This window comes from Thalassophryne amazonica, chromosome 19, assembly GCF_902500255.1.
Source record: "Thalassophryne amazonica chromosome 19, fThaAma1.1, whole genome shotgun sequence".
NCBI classification, from domain to species: Eukaryota; Metazoa; Chordata; class Actinopteri; order Batrachoidiformes; family Batrachoididae; genus Thalassophryne; species Thalassophryne amazonica.
Genome location: NC_047121.1, coordinates 58,706,516 through 58,720,263, shown reverse-complemented (window position 1 = coordinate 58,720,263; position 13,748 = coordinate 58,706,516). Strand labels below are relative to the sequence as shown.

The 13,748-nt window shown below is 42.7% G+C and overlaps 1 protein-coding gene across 2 annotated transcripts in view; it reads left to right on the top strand.

Moving 5' to 3' along the window:
- LOC117500813 (neuronal PAS domain-containing protein 3) overlaps positions 1-13,748 on the top strand; it is a 267,016-nt gene that overhangs the window by 234,695 nt on the left and 18,573 nt on the right. For both annotated transcript variants that reach the window (XM_034159593.1, XM_034159594.1), the window contains exons 7-9: positions 4,490-4,608; positions 8,610-8,803; positions 9,285-9,391. In XM_034159593.1, coding sequence (XP_034015484.1) covers positions 4,490-4,608; positions 8,610-8,803; positions 9,285-9,391 — 420 coding nt within the window. The remainder of the gene's footprint in view (positions 1-4,489; positions 4,609-8,609; positions 8,804-9,284; positions 9,392-13,748) is intronic.

Sequence of the window (13,748 nt, the reverse complement as noted above, 5' to 3'; positions counted from 1 at the left end):
CAAAATGAGGACGATGGACGACAGGAGGACGCTGTACGACAAGAGAATGATGGACGACATGAGGATGCTGGTCAACAGGAGGACGATGGACAAAATGAGGACAATGGACGACAGGAGGATGCTGGACGACAGGAAGACGCTGGTTGGCAAGAGGACGATGGACAAAATGAGGACGATGGATGACAGGAGGACGCTGTACGACAAGAGAATGATGGACGACATGAGGATGCTGGTCAACAGGAGGACGATGGACAAAATGAGGACAATGGACGACAGGAGGATGCTGGACGACAGGAAGACGCTGGTTGGCAAGAGGACGATGGACAAAATGAGGATGATGGATGACAGGAGGACGCTGTACAACAAGCGAATGATGGACAACATGAGAATGCTGGACGACACTGAGCCAAGACTTTAAAAAAAACTTAAAAAGAGAAATGCAAAGAGATCAGGACGCAGACTAATAAACTTTATTGTCCCAGAGAGACAACTGAAGTCTCACAGAGCTGTAAAAATGGAGAACAGGAAGAGGAGGGACTAGAAGAATTAGAACAGAAAACTAGGATGATAAGAAATGAAAAAGCTCTTGAAACCAAAGTGTCAGGAGGCTCAAACTGTCACCTTCTCCTGTGACGTGAGAACGTTGGAGGAGCTACAGAGTGCTGGCATGTTCACAAACATGAGGACAGGAAGGAGAATCCAAAAACTCTACAGAGATGAGGGAAGATAAATGACAAATACAAGAAGAAAGGCAACAAAGGAAAAGAGGAAGAAGAAAAGAAAGAAATAGGAGTGTGGGGTCAAAACCTGACGATGAATAAAAAAAGGAAAGGATGAAGAGTTGAAAGAGGAGTCAATCAGAGGAGGGGGCGGAGCCATGTGGGAATTCAGAGGTATTTTCTCATTCCGCTCGCTCGCCGTGTGTTGCCGTGACTCTTCGGGGACGGCGCTCCGACAAGGCAAAGATTAACGCTACAAAAAGGCAGCAGGTGTCTGCCGGCGCCGTGGACTCTGGGACCTAATTATCTACGCTGCGGAAACTTTCCCCGTTTGAAGGACAAATGATTAATTAAAAAGAACAACTCACCTACGCCTGTGATCCGCGGACAATACCCAGAGTGCCGAGTGTTCGTGCGCCGGTGGCGTCTCAGAGGGACGTGGATCATTGTCAAACAAGCTAACGGCTGTAGCGGTTCTGTCCAACTGATAACTAGCTAACGTGAGACTGAGACAAAGATGGACGAGGCAAGGTCACCTCAGCCCCTGGCAGTCACCGCCGCCGTCATCGTCATGTTCAAAAACAACAGTTAGCTGGTTTTATTTTTTAACTGCTGACTGCAGCGCACGTTTCCATTCCTTGAGACTCACTTATTTGTCATTAATGAATGAATTACTTAATTGAGAAAATTCCCGTTTAATTCAGTTTTAGTTGACAACCAGAAAAACAAAATGTTGTTCAACCAGAAAGTATGAAATATCCACAGTTTGTCCACTTTTTAAATAATTTAGTTTCCTATTTATAGTCAGTTCATCCATTTACTGTCAGTACTAACAGACTGATCGATTTCACTGACCTGGTGGACGGACCATCATGAGCCTACGGATGGCCCATAGGTTTTCTCTACAGCTGTTTGGACTGAAGACCTACAGTGCCACATGACTGACTCATTTGGTCAGTCAGATGTCATGTGACTTAATAACCATACTGGCTGTCAGAAATCCACTTCAACACAGAAACATCATCTGCAAAGAGGTGCATGTTTTGAACAAGACCCTGAGGTCGGTGACAGTGCGTGGCCGCGACTGCCAGGGGCTGTTAAAGCACTGTGAGCACCCCCCCCCCCCCCAAACTCGGTGTTTTCAGGATTTTGTTGCATCACATCCTGTAAATGGCTGTTTCTTTGGGCCTGAACGCGAAACAGTACAAACTGATGACACGAAATGGAAAAACAAAGCTTGTTGCTAAAACAACCGGATTGTCACACGTTCACTTAGAATGATAACACTGATTTTCACATGGTCACTGATCTTCACACATTCACTTATCTTCACACGTTCACTGATCTTCATACATTCTCTGATCCTTGTACATTCTGGAGCTTTTGTCTTTCACAGTTATTTTCTTCTTTATTGTCTCTGTTCCTCTTTTTCACCTTCTTTTGTATGTTTTCTGTGTTACTCGCTCCCTCACTCAGTCCCGATTCTTCTGTTTCAAGGACATTTAGATCATAAAGGACAAATTTGCATATTAATGTTTTACTTAATGTGTTTTAGAGCAAACGTCAATGCAGTCAGTGCCGATGAAAACACCAGAGACACCAGTGTGTGCGTGTGTGTGTGTGTGTGTGTGTGTGTGTGTGTGTGTGTGTGTGTGTGTGTGTGTGTGTGTGTGTGTGTGTGTGTGTGTGTGTGTGTGTGTGTGTGTGTGTGTGTGTGGTTTAGATCCAGAGTGGACGTGGTTCTGACAGTTAATCCAGGACCAGGTTTGCGTGGTTATTGTTAAATAATGAAAGCGTTCTGGTGTCCCCAGACTGCTCTGCTTTGACACTATACACTGATGTCATCAGTTTGCGTCCTCCCATCAGTGCCCTGATTGATGGTGACGTTGTGATTTTCAGTTGATGAATGAATCATCTCACCTTCTGTTCGGACAGCAGAGTGTCCACTGTGACAGGAAGGATGTGATTAATGTGTCCCACGGTGAAGGACGGGTTACAGCAACTATCCGACACTTTGTTATGACGCGTCCAGTCAACACAGACTTTTATTTTGAAAGTCAAATGTTTGTTTTTTCTTGAATGAACTCTAATTTGTCTTTGTCTCTTATTTCTTAGCAGTGCTGTTGTCTTTGATGTCTTACTGTTGGCTGCTGTAAGATGATTGACAGGTTATCAGCTCCTATGATTGGCTGACAGAATGATGATGGGAAAGTCATCTACACTTCATTTTAAGATGCATTTATTTTGGAAAGTTTGTCTTATTTTGCCAGGAAATAAAACCAGCTGCATCTCAACAATCTGACAAATAAATGATGCTTTCAGTGACATCAGTACTTTGACTTTGTGTTTGACTACCATTCAGATTATGGCTGAAATTCTTTTTAGGATGTGACTTTTAACCTCAGAGAAGTGTGACTTATGGTCTAATAGGAGACCGCAGTCTTGTTTGGGGTCAGGCGCTAACGGGGTAAAATATGACGGATATGACGTAATTTCTCTACTTCTGGGGGACCAACCATCGCATTTTCAATGGGTTTTTGGGCAAATTACATGCAAACAAAGTGAAAATGCAAAGAAAAAGTGACGATGTGGTGGGAAAATGGACATATATACACCTTTTTCTTGAGCCGTTTGGGTGGGTAGGGAGAGTTCCCATGGGAGAAAAAAGCTTTGTAACCTACCATCCCTGGTTCTCAAGACCAGGCACCTAAGTGGCTCTACTCTACTCTTTTCTACTCTCCTATTTTACTCTTCCTTTTTAGATATTGTGTTGTGGTTTGTTTATGATCCAGAGCTCAAACGTGTCGAGGCAGTTTTGCAGGCGAGTGAACTCAGCTACTCTGTGTAGACCAACACTTACCGACACAACATTTCCCCACTCGTTTCGTCTTTTCTTCTCCACTGGGAACTGAAAAAAAAAAACAAAAACTTTCGCGATTACTTTGGTGATTGCAACTGAAAACAAAACAGAACACCATGTATCCGTGTGAAGTTAGGCTGTGTATATATTAAATGGAGGTCCCCGTAAGTGGTCAAATCCCACGATATTAAGGAGGATTCAAATGAGACTGCGGTCTCCTATTGTCACATCTGCTCTCTTCTGCTGGGGGAGGACTGAGTTCACAGTCGTCTGTCTGGCTACATAAGACAGAAGCTTGTTGGCTCGTTCTCTGTTTTTAGGTTTGTGCTCGATTTTGATTTTACTCAGAAGCCTCGGCGGTGCTTAAACTTAAAACTGGCTCATCAGTAGCCGACAGTACTAAACGTTAGCAGTTAGCGGTTAGCTATAACTTCCGGTAATTGTTTTTTTTTTTTTGTTGTTTTTTGCAGTTTTTTTGGGGTTTGGCGTGGCGTCTTTCTGAAATATCTTTTCAGAAATAAGGTTTCGAGAGCTTTTTCATTTCTTATCATCCTTGTTTTCTGTTAGCTGTATAAATAAAATTAATCCAACCAAGGATCCTAAATATTTTTCAAGATCAAACGATAAAAAAACCTATTGCGTTGTCACCATGGTGATCAGCCAGCTTTTATTTCCATGCTGCTTTGTCGTGGCTGACACTGAGAGGTCAGAGGTCAGCTTTGGGGCTGTTTCTGCTCATCTTTTTTTGCAGAGTGAAACTTTATTTATTTCATTCCAGTTTTATATTTGTGATGATTTTTGTCCTTCATTTATACAAAATGTTTATGAAAGAAAGTCATGAGGTGAACGTTTGAGACAAGATGAACAGTCCAAAACAAGACCATGACATTTGTTTGTTTGTTTGTTTCAGTGGACTCTAACAGTCCCAATGTGCTGCCTCCTGAGAACTCCCTGGAACGATCCTTCTTCATCCGGATGAAGTCAACGCTGACAAAAAGAGGCGTGCACATCAAGTCTTCAGGATACAAGGTCCGATTATAACACATTAACACATTAATGACATGTTAATAACAACTTCATAATCAGACTTAATCAGACAAACCTGTTCACTCAAACAAGGCTCAGAACGAGAAGACACCAAAGGGCGTGGCTCAGAGGACAAACACCAGAGGGGCATGGCTCAGAGGGCAGACAGCAGAGGGGTGTGGCTCAGAGGGCAAACACCAGAGGGGCATGGCTCAGAGGGCAGACAGCAGAGGGGCGTGGCTCAGAGGACAAACACCAGAGGGGCGTGGCTCAGAGGACAAACACCATAGGGGTGTGGCTCAGAGGACAGACAGCAGAGGGGCGTGGCTCAGAGGACAAACATCAGAGGGGCGTGGCTCAGAGGACAGACAACAGAGGGGCGTGACTCTATGATGACTTGTAAAACGTAGCAGTGACTTTGACAAAGTGAATTTGTGTGTTTGTTGCTGTTTTGTGGTTTTATGACTAAAGCTGTTGTCGGGCCATACTAAAATACGAAATGGACTAAATGGAGCAAAATGGGGACTGATAATCACAAAATGGGGTAAAATGTAACAAAATGGAGCAGAGTGAACCAGGCTGATTCCAAATAAGTACTTTTATTTAATGTTTGGCTTTTGTTTTTTTGTGAGATGCGCTCAGTAAGATGTAGTAGGGGGAGGTGCGCTAGCTGGCGTTGAAGAGATGAAATTTCAGTCAGTGGGTCAGTCTGCTCCATTTTGTAATGTTTTACCCCCATTTCCTTATTGTCAGTCCCCATTTCGCCCCATTTCACAAAAAAATTAAATAATATGCAAATAATGAAAGTTTGAGTTCAATGATATGAATATTTTATGAGTAAAAGCTGGAACAAAGCGGTGCGCACTCACACAAGCCGGAAGGCGCTTGTGCGCGCATGTACTACCAAAAACAAAAGACTGTATTTCCTCAGTGCGGCGAAAAAAAAAAAAAAAAAGGTCAGATAGCTTACAGCGCAGTGGATTTGTTGTGTGTGTGTTTCTGTCTATGCACATGTGTGTGTACGCGTGTGCAGAGTGCAATGGTACCAAACGTATGGAACCAAATTTGCACTGTAAATGCAATGCAACACAAATGGGATGAATAATCCATGTCACGTGACATACAAAGCACCAATCATATGACAAGGATCCACTCAGCTGTTATATAAAAGTACTTAACTGAATCATATTTGGAGTCAGTCTGCTCCATTTCGCTACGTTTTACCCCCATTTTGTTATTTTCAGTCTCCATTTCGCTCCATTTTGCTTAAACATAATTAAATAAAAGTATTAACTGAATCATATTTAATCATACTTGGAGTCAGTTTGGGTCAGTCTGCTCCATTTTGTTATATTTTACCCGCATTTTGTGATTATCAGAATCCATTTCGTCTATTTCGTATTTGAGTACAGCCGGCTATTGTCTAAATCTCTAGTAACACTGGCCTTGGTAATCGAAAGCGGCTTGTGAGCCAATTATCATCATTTGCAAGTAAATCCTTGAGTTCCCTGATTATATGCTCACGTCAGATTGCACCATTTGAAAAGACATTGTTAATGTCATTTTATGCATCACTTTGCTCACGCTTTTATATCCACCCATATAACTGCAAACACGTGGGTGTGTTGATTGTTCGTCAGTGTGTCTCTGACGTGCACATCACTCTGATTATGTCTTCTTTTCACGCTATTAACACTTTCTAGCATCATCGCTATGTGTCGCCAGTGAACAGCTGAAGAACCGTGCGTACGCAAGGCGTGAACTTGGCGTGATGCACTGCACATTTCCATGGCCATTTCACTTTTGATACAGCTGAATGTTAGTGTGAAGACGGATGTACGCCACGTTTTTGTGCGTACGCAGCTTTTGTACATGAGACCCCAGGTATTTAAAAACTTTTTTACAGCACTGAAGTTGAAACTCGACCGCATTCTTTCAAATAGCTGATGGGTTTTATTGACACGCTTCCTGTAAGCTTTGAAAATGACATCACACGGTAGAGTTTTCAGTCGATGACACATCAAAGTCCACTTTTCCGCTCACTACATTCAGTAACCTTAAAATGTTTACTGACATGTTTAAGTCATCTTATTTTTGTTTAATGTCATCTCAGAGTTTTTTTCTGAACTGGACCGTAAGTTGTGACATAGCGCAAGGGGGCATGTCACCAGAGAGACGCAGGTGTTTTGATCTGACGTGGTGGTGCTAGTGTGACATCTAGTGGCACTAAATCCTTTACAACAACTTTAGCATGTGCTGCCAACGTTAGCTGGTTTTGGATATTTGACACAAACGTGTTTGTGGTTCAGGTGACCACTCATCAACGGGATTTGTGTCAGATGTTTACTCGTCTGTCAAGGCTTCGTTACTGTGGCGTCTTTCCAAAATATCTTTTCAGAAATGAGGAAACCTGACTCTGAAGCCCCGCCCCTGCAGTGCTGAAAAGTAAAGGTGTTAATCACTTCTTTAAAGTTTGAGCAGCCTGCAGATGATTCAGGGTCCTTCAGGACAATGCCGTGGATTAGAGGGATCAGTCCGAAGTCCGGGTTAATCTGTCCTCTCCACCTGCAGAAATCATGGTCCACCACGTGTCCACAAATTCACCCAATGCTCTTCATTTCAAAAGATGTCTCCGCCTCCACAACCAGATTTTAAAGTCAAAGACCACATTCCATATATCTCCAGCCTCCACCTTCTGAATGTTAATGTCTTAGTTTGGTGCGGCTGCACCGAGTCACAGCTTCAGTGTCATTATTTCAGGTTGTCCTCTTTGAAATGGACATATGTGGACAGTGGAGGTGTTCCTGATTCAGTTCTGAATGGTGCTCAGAGCAACATTTCCTCCAGAACCTTCAGAACACTGTGGCTGGAGGCTCCTCACACATATGTGGCCGCATCACAGAGAACTGCTTGGTCTGATAGCTCACGCCACTCATCAGGATTTTCAGGTTAAAGGTCATGCTGAGATAAAGCTTGTGCATGAGTCCTCAGTTCTGTTTAAGTAGATCCTTGATGGTCTTGATCTGACTGGACATTTAGCATCGTGTTGTTTGTTTGTTTTTTCCGGAGGTAGATTTTCTGCTCTGTTCTATTTTTGATAAATGCTCGACTGTTGAAGTTCTGTGTCCCCGCAATGGACTGGTGTCCAGTCCAGGATGCTCCACCAGAAGCTGGCTGCCTGTAGCTTAGCTTAGCTTAGCTGTCAGTTTAGCTTAGCTTGGCCAGTAATGCTAACACTAAAGCTGGTCCACGTCACGGCTGTCCTGTTAACAGCGGCCACTCGTCGCCACGTTCTGTCCGAATCCATGATCACAGAAGTGTGTTCCACAGCGCGACTGGCCAGTGTCCTGCATGTAGCATCTTAGCTTAGCATGGCGGGAGGGGAAACACACTTTGTAAAGAATTTTCTCCAGGATGAAATCCGTGGTTAGATGCATGTTTTGAAGACCATTCTCACGCTGTGCTGGGTTTCACTTGTGCTGTTTGTCCGAGATGTATTATTTAAAAAAAACTTCTCACTTTTCTCCTTAAAATATTATCTTTGGAATATCTACCCACCTAATAAGCAAGACTAGTCACGTAACTATATCCTTGCAAACCATAGATTTGAACCATTTTGACATATTCACAGTCAAAGTCCACAAAAAACACTGATTTCACACTAAAAAATTGTGTTTTCCCCCATTCATTTTAGGGGCGGGACCTGAGAAGTTCATATTCCTCACAGCTTGAAGTTTCTGAGCATTTATCAGAGGCAGGTGGAATTAAGCTAGCGTCCCCATGTTTATGACGTAATTTTTCTTGGCATATGGCACCAAAAATAAAACAAAATCCATCTGTATTTTTATAATTCTCTATTTATTTAGAATAGACAGCTCATTTGACATTTTATTTACCAGTGATAGGCACTTTAAGGTTTCTTCTTGAGGCCTGCTCCCTTTGGCCTTTGACTTCAGTTGTCTTGTGATGAACTCTGACCTGTCTCTCCATCTATTCCTAATCAGGTGATTCACGTCACGGGTCGCCTTCGGATCAGGATGGCGCTGACACACAGCCGCTCGGTGCCCAATCAGATCATGGGCATGGTGGTGGTGGCCCACGCCCTCCCGCCGCCAACCATCAACGAGGTTCGCATCGACTGTCAGATGTTTGTCACCCGAGTCAACATGGACTTGAAGATTGTCTACTGTGAGAACAGGTGAAGCAGAAACATCCACTGTTGCTATGGTGATGGAAGATGTGTCCACATTAATTATCACATTATACTTCTGACCTGACCTGACCTGAACTCACCTGATCTGACCTCAGCTAACCTAATCTGACCTGATCTGAACCAGTTGTCTGCTAAAATGTTTATGCACAAACGAGCTGCTAGGTTCAGGTGTTTTGCTGGATCACGTTGAATTCTGACCTCTCCTTAGGTCTGGAACGTAGCGATAGCTATGATAGCTTTAGCTAAACTTGCTCCATGAGCTCCACACTGAATGAAATGTGTTTCAGATATTAGCTGCAGTCTCACTTTCTGTGTAATTTTGTAAGTTCATTTTGATGTTTCTTTTATTTATTTTGTTTTGTACAACAGTGAACGTGTTCACGGGAGGAAGTTGGACTGAGTCTCCGCTGGGTGGCTCTGTAGTAATGTTTGTTATTGTAAAATATAAAATGTGTGTTTGTTTCAGGATCAGTGACTACATGGATCTGGCACCGGTGGACATTGTGGGAAAGAGGTGCTACCAGCTGATTCATGCCGAGGATGTGGAGGGAATCCGACAGAGTCACTTGGACTGTGAGTACTGACCAGTTCTCAACCCTGTCTGTGATCCAAAATAACACTGATCACACACTGTGCATGTCAGCGTTCATGACGGTGTGCATGAGCAGTCAAAGAAGACAGAGCAGTTTTTAGCTTACTTTAATAAGTGCTGCAGGCAAGTTGTCGAATTGTCGAAGCAGCTGCACTGTGCACAGCACTAACAACTGTACGAGTCAAGAAAGGGCCCTGAAGGTCACTTGGGTTTTTGTTTTGTTTTGTAGATGCATAAGCAGAATGTCGCTGAACATGTGAAGAACTATGAAGCATGAATCATTTGTGAGCCTGAATACCCGATGTGATACATGAAATATCCCAAACATTCCATCCTGATTTTTCTCCAACAGCACCAAAATCTTTATTTTTTGTGTGTGAAAAAGATACATTTCAAAGAATAATTAGCGTGGTAACCACCCTCTCCGCCCGATTCTTCTTTACTTATTTTGTGGGATTTCTTTGCTGGTCTGGCGGCGTAGTTAGCGAACAGATCCAAGTGTTCTTCAGAGGGATGATCCGTGCTCTCGACAGGGATCTGAACGTGAGGAAGATTTCTTTTTAAGTTATGATCCTCTGTGTGAAGAGGTGTTGCACTCTAAGTCTTCATCATTACCTGCTGACAGCCCGTCTTAGCTCGGGTCAGATCTCAAAGTCAATCCTTCCTCGTTTCCACGGCGACTGGGAAAGAGACAAATCAAAGAGAAATACTTTGTTCAAGTGCATGAAGACTTTTTCACACAGACCAAGAAAGCACCAAGTTAAAGATGAAAAGGTTTCAGCTGATGCACACAGACAGAAGAGAGAGAACTCTTCATTCAGAACGTTAAACAGAATGAATGGAAAATAGGAAAATAAACCAAGATCACACACAAAATGTGTCTGACTGCAGCTGCCACGCATACAGCTTTATCACACACACATTTATCAAACATACACATTTATTAAACATACACATTTGTAACACACATTTGTTGCTTGTACACGTTTATCAAATGTACACAATTATCACATGTACACCTTTATCACACTTACACATTTGTCACTCGTACATATTTGTTGCTCGGACACCTTTATCACACGTACACATTTATCACACTTACACATTTGTCACTCGTACACCTTTATCATGTGTACACCTTTATCACACGTACACCTTTATCAAACATACACATTTATAGCAGTGTACACTTTTATCACACTTACACATTTGTCACTCGTACACTTTTATCACACTTACACATTTGTCACTTGTACACCTTTATCACACTTTCACATTTATCACACATTTCTCACTTGTACATCTTTATCACACCTACACCTTTATCATATGTACACAATTACCACATGTACACATTAATCACACACATTTTACTCATACACCTTTATCACATATACATTAATCACACATAGATTTATCACACATACATCATCACATGTACACATTTATCAAACATACACCTTTCGCGCATGCACATTTATCACCCATATACATTTATCTCTCATTCAAGGGGTGTGTAATACAGGACACATACACATTTTCACATGTATTTATCACATGCAAACATTTATTGTATGACCTCACTCATCACTCATGTTCAACCCCTTTTCCGGGTTCGAGTCGCAAGGGCAACTGCTCCAGCAGGGGACTCCAGACTTCCCTTTCCCATGCCACATTGACCACCTCTGACTGGGGGATCCCGAGGCGTTCCCAGGCCAGTGTGGAGCTATAATCTCTCCACCTAGTCCTGGGTCTTCCCCGGGGTCTCCTCCCAGATGGACATGCCTGGAACACCTCCCTAGGGAGGCGCCCAGGAGGCATCCTTACCAGATGCCCGAACCACCTCAGCTGGCTCATTTCAATGTGAAGGAGCAGCGGCTCTACTCCGAGCTCTCCACAGATGACCGAACTTCTCACCCTATCTCTAAGGGATATTGTATGACCTTCAAAATACAGTGCTGTTATTCTGCCAAAGAATGATACAAGATTTGACAGTTTTTTTTTTTTTTTTTTTTTTTTTGTGGAGAAACTGCATTTAATTAATTGCATATTGAATTAATTTAATTACATTTAATTGAGCAGATTTTCATGTTTTGCTGATCTGTTGAATTTAAAAAAGTATTTTTTCATTAACTACAATGAATTAATTAAGTGTAATTAGAAAGAGAAACGAGTTACTGCTCAAGAAATAATTTGGAATGTCTGTAAAAAGAAAACGAAACAATTAACAAACAAAAATTACTTGACAGTTTAATATATATAGAGGGCGCCTTCGGCTGCTCCCTTGTTTGCACTCAGGGTCGCCACAGCAAATCCAAAGCGGATCTGCATGTTGAATTGGCACAGGTTTTTTGCTGGATGCCATTCCTTTCGCCTATAAGGCGAAATGTGGCAGGAGGGAAGGATATATATATATATATATATATATATATATATATATATATATATATATATATACAACTGCCACCGAACAAAGAATCTGTGGTCAGCATCACACAGAGGAACACTTTCATCTACACAATGGAAAATAGGATCACACAAGACTTCACATCACAATGATCACGGCTTTTGGAGACGGCAAACTCATCATAACTCTGCCTGGACAGCAAAATATGTCTCACAGTGTCATGATCTGAGGGACTTGTACACACACATGCATGCACAGTCTCTCTCTGTCTGTCTCTCACACACACACTGTCTCTTACTGGCACACAGTCTCAGTTTCAGATCAGTGGAGAAACATACGTTTACATTGTCAAACCAAGTGCTACATAGAGCAAAAAATAAAAATTAAGATGTACATACACTTAATATTCTACAATAAATAAAAGTGTAAACAGGAGATGTGGGATTGAAATAATAGCAAAAACTGTGATTTTATTGTAGAAATATACTATCCTATAAAATGTGGTATATTATATATATAGATAAAGTGACATCGCAGTTTAATCTCCTGTTTTGGGTTTACGTCTGTTGCTCCTTCTATTCTTGTCACAACAGCTCACAAACCTTGCTGCTGTGTTTGCACGCTGTTGTACTTCACCCAACAGATACGGACATTTTTGATGTTGGTCGTGCTCTCAAAGTCTTTTTTGGGTGTTTGTAGTCTGTATCTCTGTACGTGTCTCTGATGTCTTGGTGCAGCGGGCAGGTGGTCAGGAAGTGCAGTTCGGTCTCTACCTGGTGTTGTGAGCAGTGGGTGTACAGTCTGTCTTCTCTGGGGAGTCGGGTCTGTCTGTGGCGGCCTTTCTCCATGGCGAGGCTGTGCTCACCGAGTCTGTACATGGTCAAGGATTTCCTGAGCTTTGGGTTGGTCACAGTGCTCAGGTATTCTGCCACAGAGTTCTGTCTGTTTAGGGCCAAATAGCGTTCTAATTTACTCTGGTTTTTGGTTGATTTTTTTCTAATACGTCACATACTTTTCTTTTTGTTTTTGTCAGTCTCTCTCTCTCACTAACACTCACATGCATGCACACAGTCTGTCACAGTCACACACACATACATACATACACACACACACACACACACACACACACACACACACACACACACACACACACACACACACACACACACACACACACAGTCTCTCCTTCTCACACACATGTGCACGGTCTCTCTCTCTCTTTCTCACTCACACACACAGTCACACAGAGAGATGTAGTCAGACTTCAGCCTGCAGGCATTTTTGGAGATGGATCATCTCAGTGGACGGGCTGTGCCTGTAATCAGTGCGCACGCGCACACATGTGTGTGCGCACACACACACACATACACACACATATCCTTGTGGGGACCTGATGCTCTCTGCTGGTGCAGTAATGTCCAACTTGCAATTTGGGGACCCTGACAGTTCGGATGTTTCTCAGAGTAAGACAGGTGCTGCTGCTCCGAGAACTTTAATCTGTCCTGAGATGAACAGGTTCAAAAGCTGTTTGAACTGGTTTAACAGCTTCAAACTGGTTTGACAGCTTTACACTGGTTCCATTGGAAATCAGACATTTTCTCAGCTTCTGACATGAAACTATGAATCAGTGATGAAGAGAATGAATGAATGATGTCATAAGGTCATGTATGAATGTGTTTTTAAAGTGTCGAAAAAGAAAGTCGGCGTGAGAGACAAACGCGACTGACAGCGTGGAAAAAAGACGTGACAGAGCGAGGTAGAAAGGTTAAAAGAGAATAGAGCCGCTTTCATCTGTGCAGCCTGAGGCCAGACTCCAGCACACCGCTCACTTCGTCCATCACGCACTCCATCCTCCTTCATTAGCGGCCAATCAGAGAGCGAGGGATTTAACAGAGGAACGAGTGCAGATGGATAAAGAGGGAGAGAGAGAA